The sequence below is a fragment of the Gopherus evgoodei genome, chromosome 4 (assembly GCF_007399415.2).
Source record: "Gopherus evgoodei ecotype Sinaloan lineage chromosome 4, rGopEvg1_v1.p, whole genome shotgun sequence".
Lineage (NCBI taxonomy): Eukaryota > Metazoa > Chordata > Testudines > Testudinidae > Gopherus > Gopherus evgoodei.
Genome location: NC_044325.1, coordinates 113,271,404 through 113,290,401, shown reverse-complemented (window position 1 = coordinate 113,290,401; position 18,998 = coordinate 113,271,404). Strand labels below are relative to the sequence as shown.

The following is an 18,998-nucleotide window of genomic DNA, read 5'->3' as shown; positions in this document are numbered from 1 at the left end:
CTTGACTGAAATAGCTTTATTAGTTTATAGGCTTTTATAGCCGTGCATTCACATTTTGCCCAGGAGCTGTGACAAACTGAAAGATTACCTAGGAAGATGGATATGAAACTTGCCACATCCAAATGTGAAAAAGGAATTGCAGATTCTCATCATCAGTCTAGAAAGACTGAGTAAATAACAACTGAAGAATTTACAAGGAAGTAATTCCACAAACAGGGTTCTGGTGAAGATCTAAACCATAAGAATGAAATTCAAGCATTCAGATCCTTGATGAGAGAACAGTATACTTCAGACAAGCACCCAAAAGTTGGGAAACGAACTGCTTTGGAGCTGAGCAAGCTAATGGCAATCACGGGCACTCGGCACCTTGCAGGAGATGCTCAGCATTTGGTAGGATCAGGTCCTTGATCTGGAAATCTCACAGCCACAGTCTCTTGCTGATGTTTCCTGGATTAGCAGAAATCAGAAATACCAGGAAACTGGACTTTTTTTACAGGCAAATATAGGAAGTGCAGAAACATATGAGAATGTAAAGGAAAAAGAAAAGAGTGAGAGAAAAGTTAAGAGAACTTCATCAGAATAATAATAATAAAAAATAAGATTCAGGGCTGCTCTAAATTTTGATGCAAACCAGTTTATCCATATCCTCATTATACACACTGGATTTGATTTATAATAGGGTCTTTGTTAAATCAGAAATCTGATTGGCTGCAGGAGTCACTGTGGTGTAAGGATTACCCAAGATCACCAGCACAGATATTATTTTTTAATTAACATCTATTGTACACTTTATGAAGTGCAGTTACATGACATACCCACACCTTCTCAGATAGCTGAAGATACTTGGAATTCGGCCTCATTTCCCACAGAAGAGATCTGAATCGTTCAGGCATCGGGTTCTGGATTATTATCCATGGACAGAAAGCCAGCTGCGGACAGTTTGCTGGGTTGGTTTTCATTGAATGTTCTATGGATAAAAATGCTATTTTTAGGCTGTGAAACTTTTATCATCTAGAATATTTATTAGGACAAACATTACAGTATGATAGAAATGACTGAAACTATTCAAACGGTTTTTATAAGGGAGACAGGGAAAGGATTTTTAACCACTCAGTGTTTAACTAATGTCCTCTGAACTACAGTTTCCAGAATGCATCTGTGTGGTGTTCTTTAAAAAAAAAAAAAAACCTGATAATGTATGAGACAGGCATCAGAACCAAATATGGTTTCCTATGCAATTACAGGTACTATACAACATATAGAAATGCAGGTACTATAGCTTTGGATGAACATTTTCAAGAAACAAAATGAGTTATTTGTTTTTGCCCTCCAGATATTTTTCCATGCTCCTGTAATTCCAAGAATTTTTGCATTTTTCCCTATCTATCACATACAGGTCTATTACCTGCAATTAATATTTTTGAAACAAAAATATTATATAATGCCTAAGATATTAAAGTTCAAATTGCATCCACAAGGCCACGTTACATTTTGTGTGTGTATGTGTGCGTGTCTGTGGATTTGTCTGCTTGCATTCGAATTACTCAGTTCATGTATTTATAGCAATTAAACAATTAGATGGATCTAAATCAGATTGCAAAACCATCTATGATAACTGACGACAAATGACTTTTAAAAAATAAGCAGTATTTGCACAAAATATCCATTGAAAGTAATATTAAGTTTGTGGGCCAAATCCACAAATCCATGGAAATATCCATTTCACTGGAGAAACCCCCCAGGATCTAACCCCCAAAAGCATTACCCAAATATGCCCCTTTGTGTGTGGAGTGTTGGCAGCTGAGGGTCCAGTCGAATTGCCTTGGAAGTCCGTGGAAGTCCTGAAGTCAATGGGAGTTGGATCAGCACTTAAAAGCATGGACATTCCCATTTAAGAATTAGTTTTCAATTCTTTAAAGGACTGGATCTGCTAATCATTGGCTAAATTCCCTGAGCTTTTGTAATAGGTGGTGAATTCTTCCAACGGCTAAGAAGGGGAATATACCATTACACATCAGAGGCCTGATCTAATACCAACTGAAATCAGTGGGAACTTTTCCATGGATATCATTGGGCTTTGGATCAAGGCCTGTGAGGCATATTCATCCCGGGTATTATTCCACTGACTTTCAGGGCAGTTAAACGGAAGATGGATCCGGCTCAGCTAATGTAAAACCATTTTTTCTGAGGTCCTGCAACATCCCTTAAGAACTCAGAGCCAAATTCATCCCTAATGTAAATCCATTTGTCAGTGGATTTATTCCAGGGAAAAAATTATGCCCTGTGTGCCTCAGTTTCCTCATAGATAGAATGGGGATAATAAAATTAAACTACCTCCCAGGGCTGTTGTAAGGATTAACATTTGTATGGCACTTTGAATAGGTAGAACACTATGACATAGAAATCCTAAAGGTTATCCTCCTCCAGCCCCATTTGGATCACTGGTCCTGAGTAATCTCCCAGCATGCAATTGTGTTGGTGACATTACTTCAACCAGAGAACACAGATGGGGTCTGTCCCTGCTCTGTGGGGGGTCATGTGAGTGCCATAGTTTGATTATATGATGCAATTTTGTGACGACTGTAATAGAGGTGGGCCTGAATCAAAACCTGGGAGTTGGTAATCTGACTCCAGATTCTAGGGCTCAGTCCCATCACTGGTTTGTAATATTATTTAATAGCCAAAGGATATAAAATATCATTAAAAAGAAAACCTTTGTAACTCACATAGTAAAACAGGCACATATCTGGCAAATAGACCTCACCGCAATCCTCTCTGGGGTCAGAGGTGTCCCTCAGAACAAGAGCAGGCAATGCAGGCGGGGCTGGATATTGTGGTTGGAGATATCTGCTAATGGAAGCCTTAGGCACAGTTTGTGGCAGCTGAGGAAGTTCTTGCCAAACAGTTTGCAAACTCACCTAGTAAATTCTAAATTTTGTTATGTCATTTCAGTGAGGAACATGGTTTGTGCAGCACATACATAGGAATACATCTAACTCCTACCCTTGCCCTATCAAAGGCAGGGTGGCCAAGGACCCTAACGGACAATTAAACCTCCTGGCCCCCCTCATATGCCTGATCCCCTTCTCTTTGTCCCATACTCCCTTCCCTTGAGCCCCACCACCACCACCCCTATGCCCTAGGTCTCCATCACAATCCCTACCCACTCCCCCTCTCATACACCCTATTTTTCCTCCAGTCCATGAGCCCCTTCCTTTTTTCCCTCATCCCCAATCCTAACCCTTTTTCAGGAGCCCCCCATGCGTGGTGGGTATTATTTCTCTGACGCCTCTGCCAGCCATACTCTAACCTTTGTGTTGGGGATCTCTGGAAGTTCTTCTCTGCTGCTCCGACCAGTGCCAATGGACCCAAAATGCTCTCTCGTTTCCATAGTCTCTAGAAAACACCCATTGTGATCTCCCCACCTTGATTAACATCAGGGGAACATCTTATTCAGGCACACGGTGTCCTCTACATTCTTTTTTAATTACTTTTCTCAGGATTCTGGGGAATGGGGAGCTGACAGATTATCCAGGCCTGCCCCCATCTTGGCTGGCATCAGGAAGCCTATCACTTTGATATCTAAGTGCTGGTAGAGAGTCAGAGCAAGAAGAGAACTTAAACTGAATTAAGTGCATTAGAAATCATCTAGCTGCTTGGCAGACAGTGGGCACTCAGGATTGCCCAGCCTTCTGAAGCCATCCCCCTGGGTTCTGAGCATGGTTCCCAAATGCTGGGGAATCCAGAATACAAACAGGCTGGGGAGGAGTTCCACATGGTCACGTGCAACCTGGCTAGTCTTTCTGCATTAACACTTACATTTACTCTACCTTCTGCACTCTAGTTTCCCGGATTTGGTTTAGAAGCACTTAGCTGCTGTGGTGATGGGACTTATAGGCAATTTTGATAGAAAACATACATAAAGCAATTTATGGGCAGATTCCACCATCCTTTTATGGTAAGCAGAATCTTAATCTGTGAGCAGTCCCATTAAAATCCATAGGAATAAGGGACGACTCTATCTGAGTAAGGGAGGCAGAATTATGTTTATGACTGAGTATCCTTTGGAGAATATGAGGTGATTTTGTGAGAGGGATGGATGCTGGAAGAGAGTGGCTGACACCTAGATCACATACAAAATAACATGCTTATACCATGATGGGCTGCCAACATGGTGGTGGTGCACAGATCAGCTGCTTAGACACCATCTTGATTTTGTAGGGCCAGTTTTGTGGCTAGGCAGGTGAAACAATATGTTTCAAGATTTTTAATTCGTTGATGTAGTTGCAGAACATTATTTGCTTGTTTTAAATATCTGTAACTGAGATAAGAGAGTGGATGGAAATGGGGGGCAGATTGTGCTCTCAGTGACACCCCGGGGGCACTGCTGGCATAAAAGAGGGCACAGTTTGGCCTGGGTTCTGGGTTGTGTAAAGTCCTAGCTTTGTGTGGTTCCCGCTCCAGGAGATAATGCGCTAAGTGACTACTTTGTGCACAGAGGTATGGAAACCGGTTTTTTTTATATGTTTTTCCATCCCTCCCTCCTCTTTCCATTCTGTGATCCAGACACCACTAACTGTGTGGAGTTGATGACTGGCAGACTTTCCAAATGTGGTAAGAACTTCCCTTCTGCCTTCTATCCCTCCCCTAACCCCTGCTGAATCACTCCTCCTCCCACTCCTTTTGCACATCTGCCCACCCCCGACACCTCCCTCTACCTCTCATGTAGCTTCTGTACATACGCACACCTACTCCTGTTCCTCCTCATCCATACCCCTACACACAGGGCCCATCACAGTTTCACCCTGCACTGCACAAGTGTGCGTTGTTCACTTGTGAGTTTCTCCCCTCACTCTAATCCATGCCCGCTGGCATTTTTGCTTTTTCGCCTTTAACTCAGACTTCACTTTGAAGTTGCCTTTCTGTGGGTGAGGCTGTGCACCACAATCCCTGCTTTTGAGTTGCTGCCTCCTGGTGTCTCCTGCAATGGAGAGAGAATACTACTTTAATTCCTCTCCTCATCATTTCCTCCTCCACTCCCCCATGTGTGTTTGGAGTAATCCCCTCTTTCTCCTGGAAGTCCACTGCATAAGACAGATCGCACATTACGGGCCAGAGCCTGAACTGGTGTAAATCAGCATAGCTCCAATCTGACTCTGAGGATTGATATTGTCCCTCTGGGACCAACCATAGTTTAGGCTTTTTACTAAGGATGGATTAACTTGTTTCCCCCAACACTCGCATTTGACCTTGCTCGAGGTTCCACACATTTCATTTAAATTTAAACAGACACACACACATAGGCACACACATAGATTTTTCCTTTTTTCCTGTGCATTTGCCCCTCCTGGTGAGAGCAGAAGTGGAAATGCCCAAATACACTGGGAGCGGTTTTTCTCTTGGTACTTCTGGCCTGAAGAGAAACAGGAAGTCCTGAAATGACACAAGAAAGCCTCTTCTCTTTAGATGTCCAATCCAGGAAGGCAGGCCTGAAACATTCAGATGCTTATCTGAACCTGAAGTCCAAACCTGTTTAGGATCGCCTCACTGAGTCAAATACAGCCAAGTAACTTCTTTAGCTTAAGTGAAGTTGCTCTTGGTGTTACAATGGAAGAAATATAGGATTTACAGAAGTGTAGTTGAGAGCAGAATTTGTCTGTTACCTTTTATCCACATGATCTCTTTCCATTAAATTACAGTTTCGCTGGAAGGAGTTTCTCTGTTTCTATGAAGAGGGTTCATTTTGATTTATTATTTCAGTTCCTGGGTTATGTTGTTCCCAGTCTCCTCCTGGAGGCTCATTTCTGTCCTAGGCAGATTTCCAGCCTCTCCATGAAAGCATCAAACAGCAAATCTTTCCTCTCCCTCAAGCTGCAGTTAGTTGCCTGGAATCAGCAGTAACTTCATACAAAAATACTGAAACTCAGATTCCACTGATTTCTTGAAAGTTAATTGAACTACACAGAAAACCAGTCGATGCTCTGCACTCTTTAAACAGTGTGTCTATTGCTGTTCATCTTCTGCCCAGCCACGCCCACCAGCTGTCACAGTGTCAGCTTCTGTACTAGCAAGGAGAAGGGAGAATGGAGGAAAGGCCAGTGAAAGAAAGCATTTTGTAGGCAATGGAACAGAGGAAGTACATGGGCAAATCCACCTGTGCAATAATAGGATTTGTATGGCTTAATGGAGCCACTGTCTATGTGTCACACACACTTACACACAGAATAGCAATAACATATGTTGTGCCAAATTCTACCTTCATATGTAAATCCAGTGTCATTCCAGAATTTGACCCAAACTCTTTGCTGTGGCTTTGAGGAAGGACAAGCCGCTTTCTGTGAGGCTGAAATGATGGTTCACGAGCTAGCCACTAGAGGCGTCATAACAAATAAGTAACAGTGTGCAGACCCAAACACCATACTCCAGCCTGAGAAATATCTCCCAGGGGTCACTTCTGGAACTGGGTCTGCCAGCCCTGGGACACTAAAAGCAAATTAGACTCTTTTTTTCCCTCAGCTCAGGAATCCGAAAGCTCTTGTGAGAATGAGAAACACTTTGCATCATCTATAAACTATTAACTGGTGTGACTGGGACAAATTCATCCCTGATGTTACCCCTTTAACTGCTTCCTGGCCTCCTGATGTCAGTGACCATTGGACTGAAAGGTGGCTTTTTATATAGTGACTGGCACTAAAAAAGAAAGAGTTATCACTGTTCATAGTAGTGAGTAACCAGAAGCTTGCCATGGGGGCTGCATGTCTGATAATGATACAACTGCTGCTATCTCTGTCCTAAATATTTATCCTAGAAAACAGCCATCAGCTCGCTGTGATATTTCATTGTAGGAAAAAGGAAATATTTTGACTTATAATATGGTCAATATCCTTATGAGCTAAAAGTTTCCTTTTTATTTTGAACCATTGATTTATGGAAAAGGTGAATTTCTCAAATCAAAGAATAATACAGTTTCTGTTGTGAATTAATACTAGTGTAATAAAAAAAATAAAATTACTGTATAAAAGTTAAAACCTTCAAGTTGTAATCTGAAAAATAGCACCTAACTCAACAAATCTGTTCCTTGTGTGTATTCAGAGTCAAATCTGCTTGCTTCAGTGACAAAAATAAGCTTCATGCTCAAACTTATACTTCATATTTATACTTGTTAAGCCAGGAAGAGCCAATACAGCTGCAAAAGGAACTGGATTCTGTTCCTTGTGGTGGATCGACAACAAAATTGTTTACCAAGTTCCAGCCTATTACAACTGCCCATCCCATTGGAGAAAAAGGGGTTTCACAGATGATACTCAGGGTCTAATTTGGCCTGCAGAACCCATTTTGTTTTGTTTTTACTCATGATCATGTACAACCTGGAAAGAGCCTGGGCTCAGGTGTGGAAGGTTATAAAAAATAAATATCTTTATATTTGTAAACTGAACAGATTTGATCTGGAGCCACTGAAGCACAATGAACATAGAAATGCACCAGGTCGTTTCAGCATCAGAGTAGAACCTCACTTTAACTATTGGACCGTAAGTCAAGTTTTTATTCTGATGTTGCCTCAGTACTAAAGCTGACTGTGAAACTGGTTTTGGTGTCCGAAGGTGCCTCCTCCACTCCATTTCCAATTTTGTTGGAGTCACAAATGATCACCTTTCAGCAAGATGTTGTCTGCTGGCAGGAGGCTCAGAAATGTCCCTCTGATTCTAAAACTTGATTTTCCATTCCTGCCTCGGTTTGTGTGAAGTGCTTGCCATTCACCGTTTGAACTTTCTGATCCCCATACTGGATCTTTTTGCTGCTGGTTATCTCACTCCAGGGAAGGCAGTCTTTGCTCATTTTCTCTTCATGTCTCATGACTCCATAGTGAAGCCCTAAGACTATATCATGAACAGTTCCACAGCCATGGATTGTGAGGCGACGAAGAAAGGATAATTATTTATTATCTGTATTACAGAATCAGCGAAAGGCCCAAATCAGACCAGCACTCTATTGTGCTAGGCACTGTGCAAAAATATAGCAAGAGATATACCTGCCCCAAAGCGCTCGTAATCTAACTTCTTTGGCACCAGGCTGTTCAGGAGCTTTCATGTCGACTCTAATACATCTTGCATTGAGTATTTGTACTGTGAAACTGTGCGCTCTGTCACCAAGAGTTAAACATGACTCATCCTGGAGTTCTTCGTTTGTCAGTGACCTTTACAGAAATTCCATAACCTCAATAGAAGCACAGCAGCGTCCAGCTACTGTTCACATCATTCTCCCATCCCAGGCTCACTTTTATCTTTTGCTTATTTGTTTCTTGTAGAGCTGGTCAGAGCTTCCTACTCAGAATAAGGAATCATGTGACCTCAAACTCAGCATCCAGGGTATCTCTATGCACAGTGAGTGATTGTACGGTGGGAAAAGCTCCTCTTTCTATCTCCTAGTGAGATGACTTGAGCTGTGTACAAGTGTCAGTGGTCAGAGAGCACCATCCGGAGGGGCTGTGTGGTTTAAACTTGGTTAGACTGTCATTAGGCTCCAGCTGAAGTGGGCAACTTTGTGATAGCTGATATGGAGCCCCTCACTGTTATCTGTAACCAGGAGTGCAGTGGCAGAGAGTATCCTGAGCTGCAGCTCCCTTACAATGACCCTGACCCTGTAGGCATTGGACAGAGTCGTTCTGTTCCTTATGGAAGCCCCCTGCCATTTGCTCTTCCCTCCACCTCCCGAAGGGAAGGGACACAGAGGCACCAGATGTGTGCAGCTCTCCCATAGTGGAAGGCATGGCTCACCATGTTTATGCTGTGAGCAGTACAGAAGGGAACATTCAGGTTTTTGATTAAATCTGACGTTTCTCAGTATCCTGCTGGCTCTCAGCCATTATCTATATATTTGATGCAATCGGATTGATATTGATGCAAATTGTGACCCCAGCCATGGAGGAGTGGATCTGGGGGAGAAGTCCGCCTTAAAAGATCATAATCCAATCAGGATTTAACTATCACAAGAAACATTACAGGCCAGAGTTTCCAAAGAGCTCAGGGCCAGATTTCCAAGCGCTCAACACCCACAACTGGGGCCAGATTTTCCAAAGAGCTGATCATCCAGCAGCTCCTATTGTGACACCTGGGGCCAGGCTTCCAAGTCTCCAACATCAGATGTCTTCCTTTCTCAGTACACCAATATGTCTGCCTGCAGAAACGTCTCTTTTGATTAGGAATATTGCCATACAATCTGCGCTTTTATTTATGTCAGTCAGTGCCTCTGAAGGTCCCATGTGAAAGTGACAGTGTTGTGCTAAACAGGAGTGGCTTTCCTTTTAAATGAAACACGGTGTTGTTGAGCTTATGTCGCAGGAAACAGGAGATGCAAGGCAAGAAGCAAGGAATGAAATTTTCACCAGTGCCACCCTGGGGACAGTTCAGGGAACTTGGAACTTGTGAGTCCACAGTTGGCTATCTGATAGGAAGGGGCGAATCCTGTTCTTAGGTGCCAATATCGTTCTGGCACTGGGAGCATCATATATGGACAGAAGATGGGGATTGGGAAGCAAAGGCCTTTAAGACAATGGACAGTGGCAATGCCCGTGATGCTGGCCATGGCCATAGCTTTAAGAAAGAAAGGAAACCTTTCATTGAAAGAGCTCCCTGTGATTAATTTCCTGTGGTTGAAGGCCAAACTATTTGCAAAGAGAGCATCTTTCAACACCAAAAGCTTAGGCCCCTGTCCCCCACCTTCTCCTGGCATGCTCTCTGCATTGCAAGCAGCTGTTCAAATGCACACACAACTCCTTCCACCGGTTTCACTGTAATGTTGTGTGGCAGTAGTGACTTGGCCAGTGCTAGCTCTTGGTAATGATTTGTGTTTGCAATGACTGAGCATGTCTCTGGAGTACAAAATGTTCCTGAAATGTAGCAGAAAAGCAAGATGCAAGAGAGCCCAGAGACAGAAAATGTGTGCAAGAAAAGGGCAGAAATTTCCACCCAAATACATATGGCCAGTTGCAAATTGTAAACTTCCCTCTTGCAGTGCAGACTGTATGATTTAGGGGACTGGGCAGGAGAATGGGCTGTGGAGCATTCTAGTTTACTGGTTCAAATCCTGCCCAGGTTGGTGGTGACTGAAAGTCACCATCATCAGATGGTGGTTTGGAGACCGACACAAATAGTGTGTGGTGGTCTCAGTGAAGTCCTTAGCAAATAGGTGTCCAGGCTGCAAATGCTGCCTTCAACTGGCCGCAGTGTCAGCAGAGGCCAAGGACTGAATGAGCCATGGAAACCTCTAAAAGGGGTCCTTCCAGGCCAGATATATTGTTGGAAAAGTTGGAGTGCTTCTGTGGAAACATCAGTCTCCTGGATTGTCAATCCAGCTCCATTTATTGGTGGATCTGCCTAGCACATGGAGACCAAATAGGCTAGTTCCTTTCAGGGGCACTAAATGGAAATGAAATACAGAAAGTTGCTCAAATAGATATTTGTCAGGGCAGTAATAAAAGGGGAATGGCTTTGATGGTCACTGACACCATCTAAAAATCTAGGAAATTGTCAGACGCATGCCTTCTGTGATGTTGTATTTGCTACATATTCAAAAGTGGCAACCTTAAGATTTTTGCCTTTTCCCTATTCACTTGTTGATCCAAATGGAATAGAAAAAGCCTAGGGGGAAAAATGTGGATAATTTCCACTTATTCTTATACGTTGGCCTCTAGCAAGGCAGAAAAGATAAAGGCAGGGCCCTGTGTCATCTTCCTCTAACACAGCAGGAAGCCTCAGACATCCATACAACTTAGAGAAAACACTTGTCCCCTGATGCCTTGCTTTATTAGATTGTGAGCTCTTTGGGGCAGAAACTGTCTCTTTGTTATGTATCTCCACAGCACCTAGCACAATGGGGCTTTAATCCCTGACTGTGGCCCCTAGGTGCTAACCTAATAATAATAATAATATTTGTGAGAGGAGAAACAAGCTGCTCTTAACTCTCCAGCCCACATGATGCCAGGAATTAGACTTCTCACTGGATATCCTCTTGGAGCAGGTCCTATAGTTTTGGTTGATATGGTTTGAAAAGGAGGGAGTCTGCCAGCACCAAACAAGCAAACAAAAAGTAACCCTCTTCTGAACAAAGAGAGTTTGAGCTTAGCAGAACAGAAGAGTTTATTTTAAGGAGCAATGGGTTACCGCCTGTCAGAGAAGGCCTCAATGCTTTTTGTTCAGGGAGTAGGATTTTTGCCACATGGATCACTGAAACCATAGCTGCCGCTGAGGTACTGAAAGGAAACACTGGCAGCAGAGGCACACAGGAGCAGTCTGAAAGGACATGGATCAGAGAGACAACCTACAGCAAGGGAAGCCAGGAAGAACACAGGTCAGGTTAACAATGGGGCTCACCACCTTCCCAATGGAATGGAAGACCCACCTCTTCCCATTAGTTTTCTCAGAACAGCCAAGCTAGCGCTGTGGGGAACCAAAATCCTCTCAAGATTTACCTGAGAGGCACACAGGACAGTCTTACTGACGGAATATTTGCTTTATGTGATGTTGTTTGTGCTTACGCACTACAAGGATGAGTGTATTAAAAACATATACATTTGAAAGAGATGGCTTCAAAGGACCAGTTTCCATTTAATTCAATGGGAATTTGCCATTTGCTTCACCCCGTGCAGGACTGAATCCTCATCTCTCTTACAGTTTTATGAAGCCACAAGCTTATAGCAGCCGTAGCAGCTTCCAAACCTTTCCTGGTGCTGCTCCAAATCCTTCCCACCTCCTTTTCGTTTCTGATAGTTCCAGCAGGGGGAGGTGAGGTTCTTTATGAGGTCAAAGCTGACACATTGTTCCTGGTGTAACCACCCGCTCTTCCTTGAAGCATGTCGGCTTTGCCCAGGGTGCTTGTGGCCCAGTTGGTGCCAAGTCCATGTCAAGCAGATTTCTTAGCGTTGGCAAATGAAATATGGGGTCTTGAGAGGGGGTCCATGCAGCCCGTCTGGACAAGGTCTCTTCACCTCCTTGGTCTGGTGTCTGTCTGCAGTTTCTTCCTCTTAGTGCTAGCTGCACCCAGTCCATTTACAGTTGCAGCTTCTCTTGTGGCGTTAGACAGAGTCTATGCTGCACATGAATTACCCTCTGCATAAAGATATTTCTCTTTCACTCCCTCAATGCCCTCCATAGCTTCAGTGCTTGTTTTCAAGCCTTCTCCCCTCTCCAACAGTTACATAAGAACATAAGAATGGCCATACTGAGTCAGACCAAAGGTCCATCTAGCCCAGTATCCTTTCTACTGACAGCGGCCAATGCCAGGTGCCACAGAGCAAGTGGACCTAACAGGCAATGATCAAGTGATTTCTCTCCTGCCATCCATCTCCATCCTCTGACAAACAGAGGCTAGGGACACCATTCCTTACCCATCCTGGCTAATAGCCATTAATGGACTTAACCACCATGAATTTATCCAGTTCTCTTTTTCTGCAACATCCACCCCTACCAATCGGCTCAGAAATGCACATACCCCAATCAAATCATCGCTCAGTCTCCTCTTTCTAATTAATATAAACTTAATCTCCCATTGCTATGCTGCCCTTCCTCTGGTGTTTGTACTGCATTCACCAGAGCTTGTACTCAAGGTTAAAGAAGCCCCCAGTCATGAGACATTATCTCTCATTCAGAAATATTATACTAACCCTTCGAGACCCTGAGCTGGATTGGCAGATGTGATATATCCCACTGCTTATACCACGTACTAATAGCAGGAGACTTGTAAACATAACTAGTGATGGTCCAGTAACTGCTGCAGGTTCAGGCCCCATTTTCCTGACAGTATAAACCCACCAGGTCTGGCAGTTAACCAGCGCTCACCATCTTGGTGTTCTCAACATGCCTGACCCTTCTTTATTTATCATCCCATAGAGCAAGTATCAGTGTGGGTGCCCTTTACTGGGACCATTATCTAAATTAGTCCTGGGTGTCCTAGCAGGCAAGAATATGGATGCCATAGATGCTGTGGTTGCCCATATTGCCTGGCCCTGGGATCAGTTCTTGGTTGCCAACAGGACAAGAGGGGATGGAGACAAACTATTTAATTGCAAGCTCAACTACTGTAAAAGGCAAAGGAAAGAAAGGGTTAGTGAAATGGCCTATATTTTTTTCAGTAGCTCTCTCTGAATATCCCTAAGGATTTCTCACTTCCTATTAAAATTTTAGCTGAGAATGCTGATTATAAGAAATTCAGTAGTGATATCGGCAAAGGGGAGGTAGGCTATTAAATACCGTTGGCCCATTAAATCTCCAGACACTTGAGAACCAGGCGGGCATGGGGGTGGGGGAGGAGTTGCATATTTTAATATGAGGATTAAAAATCCTGTAACAGGACTCACCAAATGCAGAGCATTTACATATAAAATGCACTAACATTTTATTAGTCCATTCTTGCACATTAGACTTTTGTCTTCTGTACCTGTCTATGCAAAGAACTTAAACCTTCCCAAGCCCAACAGAACTCTGCTTATTCTGCCCTCCCCCTTCCCTCTAAGCCTGTTGAATAAACTGCTCAGCTGAATAACTGGAAATACCCCCCTCTCCTTCCCTCCCCACCCAGCATTTTTTTTAGTGCTCTCTTCCATTCTTTCTGTCTGCTGACTCCATTTGTGTATGAAGATGTGGGTCCAAAGCCACATAAGAACTTGCCCTGGCCACAGTCCTACATTCAGGGCTGAGTGTTACTTGCATTCCCTGACTGCCCCCTATCTCCTGCCCCCACTTGTTTTTCCCATTGGAAGGGAGTAGCCAGCTAGAAGTAGAAAAGAGTCTGAGCAGAGTGTGTGCCCACAAGCCATCTGGCTAGGACAACTTCACTGAGCCTTAGAGAGGGGCCTCAGTAAAAATCCTATAGCCAAAACCTCCATCCCCCTGGACTCTGGGGAGATTTCAGAATCCAAACCAGAATGTGTGTGTGAAATTCATGGCTTGTCCTATCTCAGCCACAAAATTGGGATCCAGGTTTCAAATTTCCCCCAAATCTGAAGGTGTTTAGTGTTGGTGTTGGCGTCCAAGGTTTTGGTGTGGGCCATTTCTAAGACTCATTCAGGTAGCTAGGTCACACCCAGGGGCGGCTCCAAGCAGCGGCGCACCAAGCGCATGCCTGGAGCGGCAAGCCATGGGGGGGGCGGCCTGCCAGTCCCTGCGAGGGCTGCAGTCAGGATGCCTTTGGCGGCTTGCCTGTGGGAGGTCTGCTGGTCCCGCGTCTTCGGTGGCAATTCAGTGGCAGGTATGCCGAAGCTGCGGGACTAGCAGATCTCCCGCAGGCATGCTGCCAAAAGCCGCCTGCCTGCTGTGCTTGGGGCGGCAAAATACATACAGCCGCCCCTGGTCACACCTGTCCAGCTTGGACTTGACAGCTGTGTTCAGTGCACAGAACCAGCACCTGCACTCAGTTAAACACTATACTACTTACCAGACAAAACCAGGCCTATAGTTATGCAGATAAATGAGGGCTCCTTACATAATATTTGTGCCTTGTAAAGTGAGGTAATCTCAAAATTAGAGTGACAACGTGGGTGAGGTAATATCTTTTATTGGACCAACTTCTGTTGGTGAGAGAGAAGCTCTCGTGCTGATATAGCGCTATCTACACAAGGGGGTTAGGGCTGTATAACTACATCGCTCAGGGGGTGTAGACAAGACCTTAGTGTTGTTCCATTGTACAACATGGATATGGGACAGCAACACTTCATACACTGGAGCAACATACGGCAATGATAATAAAACATATCTAGGGTGTTGTAAAAAGGGGAAATGGCTGCCAAAGAGATTTTTGCAGTGGCATGAAAGGCTGTGTTCTGACAGATGTGCAGCACCCAATCTGCGCCAGAGCTTGCCCCAATCTCGTGGCTAAACTCATCAAAGTTTCCTAATGCTGTTTTCTATTAGCATATGACGCTACAATTCCTTTGGCTCCCAACTCCATAATAGTGAAACTCATTGACTGTTTTCAAGAAGGTGGAGTGCAGATACTAGTTCTTGCTTTGTGGTGCCACCAGGTTAAATCCCAGCCAGAAACCACACATGCACAGGAGCCTGGCCCTGCAATCTGCTGAGCATTCTCAACTCCCGTTGTTGTCCACAAGGATTGAAGGTGCTCAGAACTTTGCAGAATCACAGCCTCACACATACTAGCTGAGGTTTGCTCCCTTGTATTCCAGCCCTATTCACTTCTCAAATGCTCGTATTCCCCTGGAATGCACACTTGTTCCAGGCCAAGTGGCTAGCTGAAGGTGGATTAGTGGGCGTTCAGGGAGAGACCAGTCAGCATAACTAAAGGAAGGAAGAAAAGCATAATGTCTAACACAGAACTTGCTAAGGCTGCAAGGCAAAGTTGATCATGCATTAATGCCCCCCTTTGTCAATACAGTTATACAGGAACTGCATCCCTTGAGGGTTACAGTCTGCTCATAGGCTTGCCAGCTAATTCCAAACAAATCATATAGCTGTTTCCACAACATGGTGCTGCGTGCTAGGCTCACGTAGCCATGGAGTTCCCCTGCTAGGTAGGATCTCTGCTCCCAACCACATGGTATGCAAGTAGGACACCTCCTTGGCACATTTTGCTTCCAGCGTCTTCACTGCCAGAGGTGTCCCAGCCTAACACTCTTCCTCTTGCTGCTCATCATCTTCATCCTCCACAGACCTCCATGCACGTGGCTCTGGATCTCTCATCACGTTCTTCTTGTTAAAAACCCCATTATTCATTTGTTTGTTTGTTCTCTCTCTCTCTCTCTCTCTCTCTCTCTCTCTCTCTCTCTCTTTCTCTCTGTGTGTTTTTTTTTGTCTCTTCTGTTTTGTGTACCCAGGCAGCCCATTGAGTAACTTCTTTGACGTAATTAAACAACTTTTTTCAGACGAGAAGAACGGGCAGGTGAGCCATCCCCCCGGCACGCCAACCAAGCATAGCGCAAACAGCAAGCGGAGCGATTCCGATGCTAATGACTATGGGTCTAGAGGAGACAATAAGTACCCCGCTGGCAAAGACAAGGCAAAGATGGTCTCATCAGTCGGCCTACAAGACCAACCTTAAATAAATACATTTAAAAAAAATTAATTTAAAAAACAAAAAGCAAGAAAGAATCAAAGAATATTCCTTAGCAAGCTAGCCTCTAAACTAGAAGGATGTATATACCTTACCACAACAGTACAAAACTGTCTATAGACAAATTTTGTAAGAAGGAATGACTGTATATATATACATATATATATTTATATATGATATATAATATATATCTCAGAAACAAACACACACAAAAAGAAAGAAAGAAAAAGAAAGAAAGACAAGGTAGCACAGATGACAAAACCCAGTTCACCAGATCTTGGGTTGTGGCTTTTTTGTTTTTGTTTTTTTGTTTTGACATCTCCCTGTATCTTGATTATTATTTTTATTTTTTCCCCTCCTGATGTTTTGTTGGATTTTTTAAATTATTATTTTTGTTTCTTGTTCTGTTCTTGCTCTCTCTGTTTCTGATGACACCACTTGTTTCCGCTCTGCTACCAGGAATTATCCCGAAAAGTTAACATGTCAGCCACGGCTTCACCTTCTGTGCTCTGCGGACACTTGTTGACGGAAGGAAACCGATGTAGACTGTCCAAGGACCAGTCCTGTTTGAGGTTCCCAGCCTCCCCCTCTGCCCCCATGAAATGGGTTTCTCCCCTACCTCCTCCCAAACACCTCCCCAACACACACTTTTTCTCTTTTTCTTTTTGGTGCTCCACGAGGGAGATCTGCTCAGTAATGGAATTGCACAACCTGGGCTGGAAGCAGGTTGCAAATGTTGGAGCAACACCATTGTCCTTGACAACATTCGTCTGTGCAGGTGAACTCAGACTGGCAGGGGGAAGAGGGCAAGAAACAAGGGGAAATGTAACCATGAAACCAGGGAGCACTCTCAGCCAAAACCACCAAGGAGTGAGCAAAAGCTAAGCATCGAACCAAGACAATATCGTGGAGTTTCACTGTGGGATTTTCTCCAACTCCTTTTTCCTCCCTGTGCCTACCCTTTCCTTTTTTTTTTTTTTTTAAATTGTGTTTGTTTTTTATACTCTTATCATTTTGCTTTTTGACCTGCTGGAGAGGGAGGGAATCCTCTCATGGGGGTTGGGGGAATGAACAAACACAAAAACAAACAAACATTCAAACTTAGGGAAAAGGCAACATATGGCAGCAAAAGGGGCGGGAAAGGATTCTGCCTAGCTGAGAACAGTCTCTCTTGTCACCAACTGCCGTTGCCGCTGCTGCTGCTCCTTCTTCATCTTCCTCCTCACTCTTCAACTCCTGCCTACCACACTGCCGTGTTGGGACCTTCTTCCACCGTTTGGATCCTCCAACACACCATGCGTTTGGATGCAATTGTCGTGTCGCTCGCGCTGCATCAATATCAGTATTATTATTTATTTGCTGGTTTTGATTTATGTATTTATTTGATTTATTGGTTTTTTCAACAAACAGAAGAAGAAGAAAAGAGGATAATTTTGGGTTTTTTTCCATGTGTGTGCATGTGCATACCACTGGCACTTCGTTCATCTGAGTCAGACGAGGAGTCAGTGCTATGGGCAAGTGAATCACGAAGCTACTGTAAACTTTAAAAATTACTGCAAGATATTTTTATAAACCTTTTTTTTTTGAAAGGGGGCTGGTGGGTGGGAGTGGGTGGGTGAGGACTGTTTTTTGTGTTTAAGTTATTATTAGGTCTTGGTTATTTATATATACATATATATTTAAAAAAATAAGCTGTTAGATATATCTTCTGTTTTGTTTAATTACTGTGTAGAGGCGACACTGATTCCTATTTATTTTGGGGAGAGGGGGAAAAAAGGTAGAAAAAACTTTAAATGTTCCTCTTGCAAACTTGACTTTTTGTCTTTTTCCCCTGAGAGCTACACGACCAAGTGTAATTTATTCTGGCCCAAGTTCAAAGGTTAAAATAAACAAACACGGTTGTAAACATCAAAGACAAAAAAACCACAATGAGAAACACTTCTTTACTGAGGTTTTATGAATGTAGGGTTAGCATTAGAGTGCACTTCTCTTATACCCTTCAGTTGCTGTTTGTTGGGTTCCTCTGGGTGTATATTGTACTACAAGAATTTTTTTTTAAAATAATAACATTGGACAGTTTCTCGCTTTTTGTTGTTGTTGTTTACTTTGTTCCCCCCCACCCCCGGTTGACTGGTTTCACTTGTACATAGGTTTGAAGATTAAAAAAAAATAATAACTAAGGCACAATTGGGATGGTAATCTTTAACCTTTGACCTTTCCTTGTCCCCCAGATGAAAGAGATTTATTTTGGGTTGTTTTTAATTTGTTATTTTTTCCTGTTCTTAAAATTGTATTGCTGTGTGCATGTCAGATGCCATGGGGGTGATGGCTGGGGATGGGGGGAGGCCAGGGTGCAGGAGGGGGGGCAGTTTTAATTGCATGACATTGCTGTAAATTAGTCTCTTTTGCTTTCGTTGTCTTTCCTGCCTCTGCCCTCTCTCTCTGCCTCTCCTCCAGGATCTCCTGCAACCACCTCCATCCTCTTTTCCCTCTTTTCTCTCTGTGTATAGATTTTTGATGCTTCTGTTACATTGTACCTCTACAAAAGGCTGGGATTTCGATACAAAATAATAATAATTTACAAAAAACAAAAAAAACCTATATCAGCAAAATCCATGCGGTACAAGCAGGAAGGGGATTACTTACACAAGATATAAGAATAAACGAAAGCAATACCTCTTGTTATCCTTCCGATTTTGTACTTTGATGACACACCTGCGCGCTCACACACACACACTCACAGAAACAAACTGACATTATTTAACAGTTTAAAATGGACAAAAAATCTGATGTATCCCTTGTTAAATAACTGTGAGCAACTTTAGTTCAAAAAAACAATAAATTCATTCAGTAAAGACACTAGCTCCTGAGTGTCCTGTTTATGTCTACGGTGGCGAATCCATCCCTCTGCCTGCCAGCACTGGACTCAGGTAAGTACT

General features: G+C 43.5%; 1 protein-coding gene across 10 annotated transcripts in view; it reads left to right on the top strand.

The window, feature by feature from the left end:
- The window catches only part of BRSK2 (BR serine/threonine kinase 2), a 505,761-nt gene extending 488,115 nt beyond the window's left edge, over positions 1–17,646 (top strand). For 2 of the 10 annotated variants that reach the window (XM_030560631.1, XM_030560629.1), the window contains 3 exons: positions 4,567–4,614; positions 15,824–15,888; positions 16,519–17,646. In XM_030560631.1, the coding sequence (XP_030416491.1) occupies positions 4,567–4,614; positions 15,824–15,888; positions 16,519–16,944 (539 nt within the window). In that variant the 3' untranslated portion in view covers positions 16,945–17,646. Of the gene's footprint in view, positions 1–4,566; positions 4,615–15,823; positions 16,401–16,518 lie in introns of those variants that run through there. The other 8 variants (XM_030560630.1, XM_030560633.1, XM_030560632.1 and 5 more) reach the window with 8 other exon arrangements.
- Positions 17,647–18,998: the final 1,352 nt, after the last annotated feature.